The sequence below is a fragment of the Adiantum capillus-veneris genome, chromosome 27 (genome assembly GCF_014529385.1).
Source record: "Adiantum capillus-veneris isolate H3 chromosome 27, ASM1452938v2, whole genome shotgun sequence".
NCBI classification, from domain to species: domain Eukaryota; kingdom Viridiplantae; phylum Streptophyta; class Polypodiopsida; order Polypodiales; family Pteridaceae; genus Adiantum; species Adiantum capillus-veneris.
Window position 1 is genome coordinate 5,571,189 of NC_140957.1, and position 15,037 is coordinate 5,586,225.

General features: G+C 41.2%; 1 protein-coding gene across 1 annotated transcript; it reads right to left on the bottom strand.

The window, feature by feature from the left end:
* Positions 1–1,257: 1,257 nt before the first annotated feature.
* Positions 1,258–3,788, bottom strand: LOC147421437 (pentatricopeptide repeat-containing protein At1g11290, chloroplastic-like). Its single transcript, XM_086503501.1, has one exon. It carries the CDS (start codon positions 3,619–3,621, stop codon positions 1,684–1,686), a length of 1,938 nt encoding a protein of 645 aa, XP_086359627.1. The 5' UTR covers positions 3,622–3,788; the 3' UTR covers positions 1,258–1,683.
* Between the last annotated feature and the right edge of the window lie 11,249 nt (positions 3,789–15,037).

Sequence of the window (15,037 nt, forward strand, 5' to 3'; positions counted from 1 at the left end):
TTGATAGACCATCTCTCATTTGGGCCCCTTTACCATTTTCCCCATGTTGAGATAGATCTATAAGCACATGTCTATATCTTAACCCTTGTTCCCGTTTATTCTCCCATATTAAGTGATCAGTTTAATATGAGAGAATCATTTTAGTTGGTTAGATATTAGATATTAGATTTTATGACAGGTTTCAAGACAGATAGATGCTCTTGGTGCGCATGTGACATGCAATGGACACGACGATGGATTCCAAGGATTTGAGTTCGGGTGTCAGGGTGATTACCATGAGTGGAGTTCTGAGCTAGATTTGACTGAGATTGTCAAATTGGCAGATATTGCTAGGATTGCATCAGCATTTGGGAGTTTCATGTACGAGATACTGATCTCGAGACCCGAGATTGCATTTACAGTAGGTGCATTTGCAGTGGGAGCAGTTAGTCGTGCAGTGACTGACGTTGGCCTTAGCATAGGGATACTTTGCAGTGTATGGTGAGATACCTACAGTATGTGCACGGCTTTGGTGAGGAGTATGGTGTCGATCGCTCTATACTTTCTCTACGATTAGAGCTGGATGCACACGATTCAGTGAGCCAGTGGGGCGTTGGCTGAGGTCATACTTGTGATGGTCTTGTACAGGTTTTGTACCATTTTCTTTTCTCTCTCACGACCACATTGGCCTTTACATGGGAGGTTGTTAGGATAAAGCCCCATGTGGCCGGTTAAGCCAGGTGCCCACCCACTATCCTTATTTATTATGTATATAATAGAATAAGGGGGCTCACATCTAAAGAGTGAGTTTTAGCCCCTGCAAACACAAAGTCTCCTCCTCTCCTCTCTTCTCCATTGCTACACACACTCACACGCTCCCGCTCGCGCACTTCAACAAACAAAGCTTGGTTTGGCCTACCTCACTCATCCTCCGCTATACCTCTTCCTCAATTTTCTAGCTATTATGAAAGAGATTATTAGCTTGGTGATTGACACAAGGTGATGTAAAGGCTATACAAAAAAGGAGGCAAATCAATTTCAACATTATATGAACCTTTCAAATTATATGTAATTTCTAGCTACTTTATTGCCCTAGGTAGCCTCTCATGATTGTATCTTTGTGCTTAGGCCATTGCTCTTATGGCCAAGATAGCCCCTTGGGACATCTTTTCTTTCCTTTTTATTACCTTTAGTCAAATTCAATTCTTTAAAAGAAAACTATTTGTAAAACCTTCCAACTAGATCACATGGGGATAATTTAAACAAGTTGAATTGGAGTGTTGGAAAATTCATTAGCTGACTCTAGAGCTTGGTTTATTCACATCAACATAGCACAAAGTTTACAAGTATGTTTTAAACATGCCATAAATAGAAGTTAATAAACCATCTACGGCTTTAACTATCAGAGATGTTTGTGCTTCCTCTTCTGGTGTTTTGCTCAAATGAGATTTGCAGAGGGATTTTGGTATCTCCCTATAGCCTCTTCATCATCATCCTGTCAATTGCTTTCTCCTCTTTGGTTAAGACATTCATCATATGGCGGCAAGCCCAGATTGCAATTTGCTTTTTCTTTGGGGAAGCTGTTACTACCTTCACCCCTGCTGGCTTCATGTAACCTCTCTGCCCTCGGAGATCTTTGTGGTTGGTGTGTGGTTTGTTCGGGGTGCCTATCTTTCAGCTGTTGTTGGGATACCCAGCATGCCTTTAACTGCAGGCTTCTTCCATCCACAGCCCTTTTTTTAGCTGTTTGATCTTGTCAGCATGCTCCCACATGTTCATGTCAGTATAGATCTTTGTCATAAGCACATAAGCAGAAGCGTAATCAGGATCCATCTTCACAAGCTCATCAAAGCACTCTCTCGCCAAATCTACAACGCCATATGTTCCACATGCCGTAAGCAACGACATCCAGCACGTGAAATTAGCATGTATGGGCATTGATTGCAGTAGTTTCTTCCCTTCAACAAGGCAACCTGCACGACCAAAGACATCAATGATTCCGTTGAAGTGCTCTTGACTTGGCGTAACACAGTGGGTGATAACCATAGCTTTGAAGTATTTTTTGCTATCCTCTACTCGCCCTGCATGACTACAAGATGCAAAAACATTGACATAAATGATAGGGCTTGGAGTTAAGCCTTCTTGTATCATGTTCTGTAGACAGCGATCCACAAGCTCGTGGTAGCCAAGCTGGGCATACCCAGTAATTAATGCTCCCCAAGTCACTATGTTTTTCTCTGACAATTTGTCAAACAGAGTATGTGCCTCTTGTACGCTACCACACTTAGCATACATGTCCACAAGAGCACTGCCAACAGAAATATCTGAATCAAACCCATCCTTTAAGATCTGATGATGGACCATTCTGCCTTGGCAAGACCCTCCTACAATCCCACACGCTTTCGAAACTCCAAGAAATGTGATCTTGTCTGGTTTCACAAAATCCCTTTGCATTTGACAAAAAAGCAGAAGAGCATCTCTCCCATGCCCATGCTGAGCGTAACCTCCTATCATTGCATTCCAAGACACCACATCCCGTTCTAATATCATGGTGAAAACCTTCAGAGCTTCATTTAAGCTTCCACACCACGCATACATGTCGACAAGTGTACTCCCCACCATTTCGTCACATTCGGCTGCAAGCTCGATAATATGATGGTGTATCCACATTGCATGTTCTGCAGCTCTTCTACTTGCACAAGCTTTCACTATACAGACCAGAATAACCTTGTTCGGAGTGATGTCCTCTTGCAACAATCTTGCAAATAATTTGAGAGCAGATTGGTAGTCGCTGTGCTCAACATAACCAGATATCATAGCACCCCATGAGACAACATCACGATTCTGCATTCTCTCAAAGGCTTCTCGAGCCACTTTCAAGTCACCACACTTTGAATACATGTTGATGAGGGTGCTGCCAACAACCACGTTTAACTCCAACCCACTTTTTAGCACTTGTTCATGGATCAATTTTCCTTGATCTACAGCTCCAATGCTTGCACACGTTTTCAGGACACTAGAGAAAGTCGATACTGAAGGTTTAATACCATGCTGTTGCATTTCTCCATACAGATGGAGAGCAGTATCACCGCAGCCCATTTTGTTGAAATGAGCAATCAATGTGTTCCATGAAACTGCATTTCGATTGAGTAACATGACAAAAACTTTGTTGGCATCATCTGAGGCTCCACATTTGGAATACAAAAGGATGAGCGCACTTCCGACAACCACATCAGACTCAAGCCTATGCTCAATAATCAGATTATGTATGTGAATGCCAAGATCAATAGCACCTGCATCAGCACAAGCTTTCAAGATACATGTGAAGATGAACTTGTCAGGTTGGATGCCTTCTGCTTGTAGCTTGAAGTAGAGGTGGATAGCCATCTTGCTTTGACCAAGAGTTGAGTGTGCCGCAATGATGGAATGCCAGGTGAAAAGGCTGGGGTGTATAACACTGCAAAATGCAAGTTGGGCTTCCAGGAGGCTCTGGAACGAAGCGAAGATGCGGATAAGATGATCTGCTAGGACAGGAACAGAGTGGAGACCCGAGGTGAGCATGAGGCCATGGACATGCCGAGCCCCTGCCACTTTCTTGCAGCGTTGCAGCAGGGAGTAGATCCTTTCCCGCGCCATCTCCATCCCACTCCATCATTCCTGTCTTTCCTGTCTGACCCATCTGCCAGCCACACACGCACAACACAAGAAGCGAGAGGGGGGCGGCCGGGGGCATGGGATCGACACCGGGTTTTGCATGTCCGGGGTATGAGGCTGCCCGGTTTTGTGTGGGTCCAGCGGAAGCCACCTTGGCGCGATTCCTTCGCGAACGGTTTTTGCGTGCAGTCTTAACACCCCCTCTACAAAAATTTCCAAACTTTTGCTAAAATAGAAAATTTTGTGGAAATCACAAAAAGTCCCGTGTAAGATCAATTTTAGGTTTCCTGGCTTGTGAGCATGTCCACTTGTAAGAACTTTCTGTGAGTCACTTGTTGGAATTGGAGCTGATCTCTTCAGATAGTTGATTCCAGTGTTAGAATTTAGAGCTACTGGTAAGTCGTCAGTTTAGTCAGTGAAGCTGCAACAGAGACCAGAGATTGGACTGAATAGTTATCTGAACTGAAATAGTATACTAAAATGAGAGACAGACTGGACAACCGAAAAAGTGGTTGCAGTTTCAAATTCATATTCAGGAACAATCAATACAAGGTGTAACAGTTTTAAGCTCAATTGATTACAGTAGTAATGATTACAAAGTTACAGGCGAAGAGATTGTAGCTCGGAAAATACTTGAAAACTAAGCCAAAAGAACTCAGAAGTATGAATCACGAAGCCCGATTACAATGTAATGGGTCATATTTATAGCCTTTTAGAAGTTACTGTAGTAACTGCCGTGGTAATTACTGACCGATCCACTGTTCGACATTCCAGGAGACAGTTTTCGCCTGCTGAGACTATCTTCGCCTTCTACATCCTTTCTTGAATTTTGGTATAACGCCAAATTTTTTGAAAAATCCACCGCCTGATTCTAAATTGCTGTTGAGGAATCCATCTGGATTTGTGGTTGAGGTCCAAACTCTAAACCCTAAACCCATACGTCTGTTTGTTGAGTTGGCCGATGTTCCTCCTGAGTTGGCCTATGTTCCTCATGATAGTACTTCTCTGGAGTTGCTAGCTCTCTTGGTATTGCTAGCTTTATGCCATATTTCATGTTTGTTGTGTGCTTGACACCCCTATAATTGTAATTCCAAGGGTGTCCAGCCAAAGAAATTCCAGTGTCTTATTGGGAAAATCCACCGTTTGATTCTGAGATGGAACTATCAAGTATCCTTCCACTGAACTCGCTTCCTCTTGCCCTTCTTCTGTGCTGGTGCTTCAGAAGTTCCAGTGCCAGTATTGTCCTTCTGGATAAGTCGATAAATGGCCTCCTGCTCCAGCTTATCCCGCCTTGCAGTGGACATCTCCAATTCATAAGGCGTGAGAGGATTATATGTTTTGGTGTCGGGATCATACAGCGTGCGTCTACCCTTTGTCAGACAGCATCTGGCCAGTTTATGACAATGCGAAGCCGTGTGGATTCATCCTTCAGAGACAGGCTGATTTGTTTTAATCCTAGCTTCAAAGAGTATTTCAACCATTTCTCTGTACTATGGCCCCAAACCTAGTTTAGCCGTAATATCCTTTTCAGGGATCTTAGAGGACTCCACAATAAGTTGAAGCAGTTGATTTGTGATCTTGGTGAGAGCTTTGAGCGGGATCTTCCATTGGCCCATATATAACTTGATTCTCTGTATTTCTCCTTGCAGTTCTAATACATCATCTAGTTGCAAAGCATCATTGATCAATTTTTTCCAGGTTTTCCATTCTTCAGTGGCTTGCTCATACCAATCCTGAAGATCATCAGTATTGTTATAGTATGTGAGCCGATCCACTGGTTCAGGATGCTGAGGATACAACATTGAAAAAAACCTAGGTAGTTGCGTCTCTCTTACAAGAAATGCATACAGGAGAACTAGGGAATCGGGTACAAACTCTAAAAAGTTGAGAATAGCCTGGTCGTCCTGCTGCATCACCTTCGTAGTGACTCTAACCAGCTGAAACAGTCTTTGGAGAGAAGTTGCTTGTTCCCCTACTATCATTTTGAGTTAGCGGTCCCTTACTGTTGGAAATTTGATCTTCAATAATAGCTTGTACCCTATGGTCCAGAACTCCCCTGGCAATTTGCATTTGCAGTACAACTTCTTTCAATTGACTTCTGACCTCTTTCATACTCTTATGTCAATGGGTCAGAGGCAACTGGCTCATAAACTGTAATAGGAGCCATATATGGTAATGTGGCATAATCAGGTTTGTGCAGGACTAATCGCCCTGTGAGAGAGGATGAGTCTGCAGTTGTTGTAATCTGTCCTTCTTGGTTAAGGTCAAAGCCAATTCATTGAAAGGGATAGAAACTTTACTAATTGGATTAGCAGGTGCTGGACCTTTTTCCTTATCAGTATGAGCTGCCAACTGCTCTGCACTGATCCTGTCTGGCTGGTCTTTCTCTACACTGGTGTTTGCTGAACTTTTCCCCGCTTGCTGGCTGGTCCCAACAGTAATCTTTATTGGAGGCTATTCTGCCTGGCCAACTGAAGTCTGGTCTTCTGGAGTTTTTTCAGTACACATAGTTTTGACCTGAATTTCTAGCTGCTTCAAAAAAGCACTGCTCTTGGCCAATGTAGTTTTCAATCTCTTGGAACTACCAGCTTCCTCCTGCATGGCCTTTCTCTTTTGTCCAGTGAGAGATAACTGATTACCTGGGGTTTCCTCATCTGAGGATAAATCAACATTGTTAGTTGCTGGGATGGGTTTCTGACTCCAAGCCATCCGTACTTGGTCATGAGCAGCAAGAAAAGTTGCCCAGTAAAGAAACTGCCAGACATACGAGGCTTTGAAAACAGTCTGAGACTTCAACTTGGCAGTCTGCTGAAGCACATTATGTGACAAAATCCGACATAAGTTTATTGAAGCTGTGGCATCTAATCTCTTTGCCAGTAGCATAGCAAACAGTCTTTCTGAAACATATATTGGGTTATTTTTCAGACTCACAACCTCAACCACAAATCGATTAGCAACGGGGACATCCAATTCCGCTACTAGAACCCCTTGTGCACTGGCTTTGCATTTCTTCTTGGCTGTGTCATCTTCCTTTAGAGCTGCACTTATCTATTCTGTAGTTTCCACAATTGGCTTCGGTTTGTTTGGCATCTTGAGAGCAAAAGCAATGTTACCCGGAGTTACTGGCACTTTCCTACCATATACTACAGCACTGCCTTCATCAACATTGAAGGAATCAAGAACCTACCTAATGATAGATGTGTCAAAGTCAATTCTTGTGGCTTGCACAACCACAGACAAATCCCACAGTCGCAGCAATGCCTCTGCTTGCTTAGTAAACACATACCGTTGTATCTTACTATGAGGAATAAGTGGTAGAGAAGCTTTGATAGAAGTGATAAGTTCATGGGTTTCATCTATAGTGTCCTGCATCTTCTCTGACATTTTTCTTTGCCCATACAAGGTGAAGATGATGACTGTGTAGAAGAAGAAGAAGACTTACCCGAATTTTCAAATCCGTATCCAGGTGTATCAGGTCAAGATAGGCAGCAATCGACAATTGCTTCTGACAAAGAAGTTTGTGGTTGTAGTGAAGAGGCTTCGGAGATTGGCGATGGTGAATGTGCAATAGTAGGCAGACGTCGCACAGAGACTTACGAGGAAAAATGCCCACTCGCTTTACTGTTATACGCATTTGCACCATAAAAGCTCCACTACTTACCGTTCCTAGAGTTCTGTGCACCGCCAATGATGTGGCATACATGCATTGGCTAATACTCTCCATATTCTTTGAAATGATTATCACAGATAGTCCAACTGGCCCTTTTCCCCATAAAAACTGATACTGGCTTTGACACTTTACTGATTCTGCGAGACTGACATGGTTTTGTCGTACTGAGACTTTTAGGACCCTTTGACTAGCTCTAGTACTGGTTGTACATGAAAAAGGCTTAAAATAAATGATCTTGAATTTTCGTGGTCTTCAGTTCCCAGAATACCAGTATCATTATTCCTTGCAGTCTCTTTGTCTTCTGAATAATATATAGCTTGATTTTGGCCCCATTATACACCCCTAACAACAGTAACCCAGATAAATCTTTCAGCCTTACTATGCCGTTAGAAAATACCCAATCAACCTCATATGGACCAACCCAAGCTACCTTTAAGTTTGGTTTCTTAGGACCCAGTTTTGATTGATAGAGCATAACAAAATCTCCTTTCTGAAATTCTCTAACTTTGATTCTTCTATCATGTTAGTGTTTCCTTCTTTGCTGAACAGTTTCTTGTTCCAGCATAGTCCTCTGTCTCAACTCATCTAGCTGTGTTAACTCCTCCAGTCTCTGTTTAAGATTGTGACTAAAATCCAATCCATACTCTAATGCCATCCGGAGACTAGGAATTACAAACTCAGTGCCATATACCATTCTAAATGGTCTTAGTCCAGTGGTGACCTTATAGGCTGTCCTATATGCCCAGAGAACAGTCTAGAGCTTCAGATCCCACTGGTGTGGCTCCTTCTGCACAATCTTAGTGAGAATGGTCTTAACAGTTTTGTTACTGCTCTCTACTTTCCCATTGCATCTGGGATAATATGGTGTTAATTTTTGATGCTTTACTGAGAGTATTTCCATTAGAATGTCCATAATATCATTTATAAAGTGTGTTCTCTGACAATCTCCACAGGACATCCATAATGGCATATAATATTTTCAAATAAGAATACAGCAATGGAATTTGCTGTGTTGTCGGGAAGAGCTTTAGCTTCCACCCATTTGGTGACATAACAATTGGCCATCAATATATACCTATTCTTCCTTAGAGTAATTTTCTTGAATGGCCCCATGAAATCTAGACCCCATTTCATGAACACTCCCAATGGTTGGACTGGAGTTAGAGGAGTCATATCTGCTGCTGTGGGTCTGCTCATCCTCTGGCATATATCACATGTTTTACAAAAGCTTCTAACATCGGCTATTAAAGTTTGCCACCACAAACCAGCCTGCAAAATCTTCTTGTAAGTAATATCAGTGGAGAAATGTCCTCCAGAATCCCCATCATGTGCCTCCGAAATAACTTGCATTCTCCCTTCCATGTGCACACATCTTCGAAGAACCCCATCCACTCCCAGTCTGTAGAGTGATCCACCAATGATGGTGAACTTCAGACTCTTAATGATCAGGGCCTTCTTCTGATTCCGAGTCTAGTTGTTTGGGAATCCTCCCTTAGAAAGGAACTGATACACATCATACAACTTTGGAATCAGTTATTTCCTCAGCTGTCATCTGAAATAGTTCTGCATCCACTGGCTCATCTCTCAAGGATTCCTCAAAGTAGCCATCCTACTCCTGGACAGGAAATCAGCACCATAGTGGGTTTTGTCGGGTTTATGAAAAATACAAAACTCAAATTCCATTAGGAAGACCATTCATCTTATCAATCTACCTTGAATAATGACCTTGTTAATCAAGAATAATAATGCCTGATGATCCACATAAAAATGAAATAGCTTGCCCAACAAATAGTGCCAAAATTTAGTAGCATTAAAAACCATTCATAAGGCTTCTCTTTCAGTAGTGTTATATCCTTGTTCAACCTGATTGAATCTCCGACTGACAAAATAGATTGGATAATCAGTCCTCTCGTCTGGCTGAGCTAATATTTCTCCCATCGCCAGTCCTGAAGCGTCTACATGTACATGGAAAATGACATCCCAATTTGGTTGTCGAAGTACTCGCTTACTGATAATGGCCTTCTTCAAACTTTGAAAGCTCTCCTCACATTCAGCCGTCCAAATAAACTTGTTGTTCTTCTTTGTGAGCTCATACAAAGGTAATGCCTGGGAAGCAAACTGATGCACAAATCTTCTATAGAAATTGATATATCCCAAGAAAGAACTTAATTCTGATGCATTGCGGGGTGCCTTAGCCTGTTGGATACACTGAATCTTGTCAATGGCCATTTCTATACCATTTCTGGACACTACGTGTCCCAATAGCTGTCCTTTCCAGACCAAGAAAACAGATTTGAACGGATTTAAACAGATCCGCTTTTCGTGACAACACTGGAAAACCATTTCCAAAAAAAGTAAATGCTTATCCTCTGTTGAATATACAGTGAAGTCATCCATATATATGGCAAGAAATGGATGGAGAAATTCACTAAATATTTCCATCATACATTGTTGAAAAGTCGTTGGAGCATTACAAAGACCAAATGGCATAACCAGATACATGAATGCTCCCCATTCTCAGTAATAAAAATAGTTTTACTCTGATCCTTAGAAGCGATATGTAACTGGTTATAAACACTATAACCATCCATAAAGTTATACATCTCATAACCTCTAATTTCATCAAGCAGCATGTCCGTAAATGGTAATGGAAAGGGATCCTTGATGGTCTGAGCATTCAGCTTTTGATAATCCACACAGACTCTAAGCTTTACATTCTTCTTGGGCACCACTACAATAGGAAATAACCTGTTCACTACTATCCACTTCAGTAATGAACCCAGACTTCAGAAGGTTATCCTTGATGGTCATGAGCATGTCCGTAAATGGTAATGGAAAGGGATCTTTGATGGTCTGAGCATTCAGCTTTTGATAATCCACACAGACTCTAAGCTTTACATTCTTCTTGAGCACCACTACAATAGGAAATAACCTGTTCACTACTGTCCACTTCAGTAATAAACCCAGTCTTCAGAAGGTTATCGATCTCTTCCTTGATCTTCTTAGCATAATTAGTATTCATTTTGTATCTTTGCAACCGCATTGGTCTCGCATCTGGTTTCAATGGTATTCGATGTTGACATACCTTTGGATCTACTCCCTTGAGATCAGTATGTTCCCATGCAAACACATCTTTATATTGCTAGAACATGTGTCGGGCTGTAACATTTAATGGCCTAAAAACTTGTGTGTAGCGGAAATTAGCATGAACATAGTGGGCATTTCATTAGAATAGATTCCTAATGAGAATTACAAGAATGCTTGGGTGGAGAGAGCAACAAAAAGCATAACACCTAGTTAGATAGCATGCACAATACTTTCAAAAGAGAGAGAAATTAAGCTATTGACAACAGTTGAGGACCGGATTTACATGGAGCCGATCCCCCCTCCAAAAGGCTTTGTATTATGGTTTCTCTCATGAAGAGAGACATTGTACAATACAATTGTTTGTGTTCCTTCAAGACTAGCTAGTGCAATGAAGATGAAAGCTTCATGCACTAAGAAAAACACTTACCAAACACAACATCAATTCCCTCATGGTCTCAGACCCAAGACCTCACACACCTTCGAAGATGGTGAGAGCTAGCGGGGTATGAGAATAGATTGAGAGGAAGAAGGAGTATTCTTACGAGAAAGATGTACATCTCCTCACATAATCACTCATAATAGCATAGCTTAGCTTAGTAATTAGCATGGTAGAGGAGATGAGCATGCATTGAAGCTTGGCTCTTGGTTGGATTTGCATCACAAAGCCAAGAGGTGTTGGTGTAGGCCTCCCTTCTCACAAGCTTGGAGTAGGTGATAAGCTTTCCATTAAATCTTGAGAAGAGAGAGAGAGTCTTCTTACTTCCACACATGAGTTGTGTGTGTGTGAGAGTCAATAATGCCTTTGAAAAATCAGCCCCCTCTCTCTCTTGGTCGACCCCTCTTGCTATTTGCTCATGCTCCAGTCTCATTGGTCCTCCCTAGAGCTAGCCAATGATAATTAAGCAGTATAAGTGATAGACTTCTGACATGTGTCCCCCTTTTCCCTTTTGTGAGAGCTTTATGTAATTAATAAATCCAACTAAACTCTCATTGGACCCCTTTTGCCTCCTGGCCAATAGGAATCAGGCAAGCCATTGGGCTGTTGAATGCTCATTGGTCCCCTTGGGAGACTGTCCAATAGTCTTCTAGAGAGCTTAATTCTCATTGGTTCTTTTATTAAGTGTTTTTAAATTAATTAAACTAGATTTACTCTAGCGTAATCCTCATTGGTCCACCTCCAAGGCCATCCAATAGGATTTGAGTACACCTTGTGGGTATCTGGGCTAGGGAGTTGACATGTGTCCTTCTTTACCCTTGTGTACAAAGGGAGCTTGTGTGTGTGTGTGTGTGTTTCTCTCTCATCCCCTACTTGCAAGGCTCACACCCTCCTATGTAGGGATTGACAAAGACTTTTGGGACACACACAAAGCATCCAATTTTCCTAAAGTTTGACCTTTGGACACAACCTTTGAATTTTGGAACCTTAGCATTTTGGAAGTCTTAATGGGCTGAACCTTAGGGTCTTTTAAGCCCATTGTTGCACATAGCTCTTCTGTAGATAGCCCCCCCTTTTGGATCCCTATTTTCCCTCCTTTAGATCCCTACTGTGGCCGGTCTGCCAGCTTAACCAATATTCTAACTTTTTCTCCCCTGGCACTTCCCCATATTAATGATCAGTTTAACATGAGAAAATCATTTAGGAGAATTAGATATTAATTATTATGACACGGGCCTCTCTCTTGAAATCATAGTCATCCTCGACTATGGTGTAGAGAAGATACATATTCATGAGTCCTTTTCTTAGCGGGTAGAGGATCCTTATGTTACCCTACGACATCTTTCCACAATGGATGACTAGTCCATTTGGCGCTTGAGAGCCTGAGGCTGCCGCATGTCTGCACATTAGTCCTATCAATCTTCCATAGTAGAGTGACAAGCTCTACTTGGTGTTTGGGAGACGTCGTCTCCGCAAACTTGATCTAAGCATGCATACTACTTCATTTTTGTGCACAATAAAGAAAAAGAGATTCTTATAAGACAAAAACTTTGTTCATTTTTAACATTTTGTACATTTGCTTACTCTTGGGAAGCATTGTAAGCATTGACAAGGTTTAGGTTATCCTTTAATTGTATGCCTTGCATCCATCTAGCATCTTCAAAAGGATAATTCTTGAATTTAATAAGATATCATCAAATAGTCTTACCGCCTCTTAATACCTTGTCTTCATGTTGGAGAATGGACTCGGGTTGCAGCACCTCTTCTTGGTCCTCGATCTCCGGTGGGTCTTCAGTAGTTGGTTCTTGAGGTGGATCTCCTTTGTAAGGGTTTAATAGGCTCACATGGAAATCATTGTGTATGAGCCAATGATTGGGCAACTTGAGTTGATAGGCCATCTCATTGATTGGCCTAAGAATCTGGAAGGGACCATAGTACCTTTTTGCTAGTTTAGCATAGTACTTTTGGTGTCCCGTAGGATTCTTGCCCGTCGTGTGCCTTAATCGAGCCTTGGGAAATTTTAATAAGACCCAATCATTTTCTTTAAAGGCTTGGGCTCTTCTGTGCTTGTCAGCAGCAGCAGCCTTTTGCCTTTGTTGTGAGATAGAGATAGCATCCTTAATCTTTTGAAAAGATTCTTGTAGGTCTCGGCTATACTCATCTGCAACGAAGATCTTCCCATGTACCTTAAGTAGCAAGGGACTTTTTGATCTCTTCTCTATTACCTCGAAAGGTTCTTTTCCTGTGGAAGTATGTACAGTGTTATTGTAAGCATACTCCACTAAGGGTAGTACTTCTCCCATTGGGATCTTTGATCTACTTCCGTTACAGAGGCTTTTAGTAGATCGAGGATTGTTAGGTTAGCTATTTCACTTTGGCCATCCGTTTGTGGATGATAGGCCGAAGAGAAGTTTAGCCTTGTCCCTAAATTTTCAAAGAGACCCTTCCAGAAATTACTAGTCATTCTAGGATCTCTATCCGACACTATGGACATTGGCAAGCCATGGTGAAAATTTGTGAAATGAAGAGGGTTGCCATTTGATGGGCTTTGATAGTCTTTTTGACATGTATATAATGAGCTTGTTTACTGAACGTGTCTACTATCGTCCATATTCCCGTATTCCCATGGATAGGCTTAGGCAATCCATGGATATGCTCTCCCATGGTGAATTAGGGATTGGCAAGGGTTGAAGCAATCCAAGTTGCTTCCCTCTATCAAATTTTGTCTTTTGGCATACGACACATTTAGAAACATACTCTTGTATGTTCACTTTCATGGTAGGCCAATAGAAATATGTTTCAATTCCCTTTAGGGTAGACTGAATCCCTCTATGCCCCGCATAAGGAGGAGCATGAGATTCATACATTACTTTCTCACGTAGTGAGTTAGTAACGCATAGTCTATTTCCATAGAGAAGATACCAAAGAATGTCATTTTGGCTTTTTGTTGCGCAGAAAAGTATCACATAAAATGCACAATTTAACATTTTCATTTTCTCTTTCTAAGCCGACGTGGCACTTCTGACAGGGCCCAAAAGTGAGTCCAACTTTCTCCTAATGTAAACCCCCAATTCCACCCCTAATTCCATACTAGCCCTTTCTAATTTTGCTTCATTTCCATGCTAATTGTACTAATTTTATGCTAATTTTTACTAATTTTTTACTAACTTTGCTAGCCTAACCGCAAACATTTGAAGTGTAATGTATGTAAAATCCCCTTGTAAGAGGTGGAATCATCACTCTAATCAAGTTAATTGTGCTAATTTATGCCTGATTTGATAATTCGAGTGTTTGATTTTTGGCCTACAATGGTCAATTTTGGAGCCGATTTGATGGTGCACAAACTTGTATGTGCAATGATGCATCTTCATGTGGAATAAAGGAATAGCTTGGAGTGTGATTACGATGTAAGTGCACTCACTTGCTCATGTCAATTTTTGATTGATTAATGTGGTTCAACGTTGCTAATTATTTACTAAAATTAGGTGTGCAAATCAATTGACCTACACTTTGCACCTAATTTGATTCAAATGGAATGAAATTGATGGTCAATTTTGACTAATGAACTTTTTATGTGTCAAGATATTGCTTAATTCTCATCAAGAATTCATGTGTGTGCATAAAAATCATTGTGTGTGTAATGCACCAAAGTGGGAAAAAAATTGTCAAAAACTTCAAGTGTGTGTGCACCTAATCTTGAGTGTGTGCATGCATATAAATTGATGGAATTGATGATATGTGAGTATGAAATCATAAGTTGATGTTTATGCTAGGCTAATTCAATCGTTGGATAAGCCTAATTGCCAAAAAAATGGGCAAAATTTGAGTGTGTGCGCCCATCCAAAACCACTTGATTTTCAATGATTGATGGTCAATTGGGGCACCCAAATGATTTTTGATTGTGAAATATGCATGAAAAGTGTGTGCAATCATTAGGTATAAGCCTAAACGCATTGCCAATTGAACCAAATTTGATCTTTTGTGCTTAATTTTTGAGTCTGTGCATTGCTTGATTGGGTCAAAATAGTGTTATTTTTTCAAAAAAATTGAGCATGCATGCATTTACTTATGCTTGATTGAGTTTGCAATTTGAGCATTGCACTGTAAAATTGCTAGATTAATTGCATAAATTTTTGGTCTAATTTTGGGTGTGTGTGCCTACTCCATGGCATGTGGTATCCAAATTGGGGATAAATAATTGGTCTCGGTTG

Bases quoted from the DNA above. Each gene is read 5' to 3' on its own strand.
- LOC147421437 (XM_086503501.1), bottom strand. From the start codon at position 3,621: ATGGAGATGGCGCGGGAAAGGATCTACTCCCTGCTGCAACGCTGCAAG.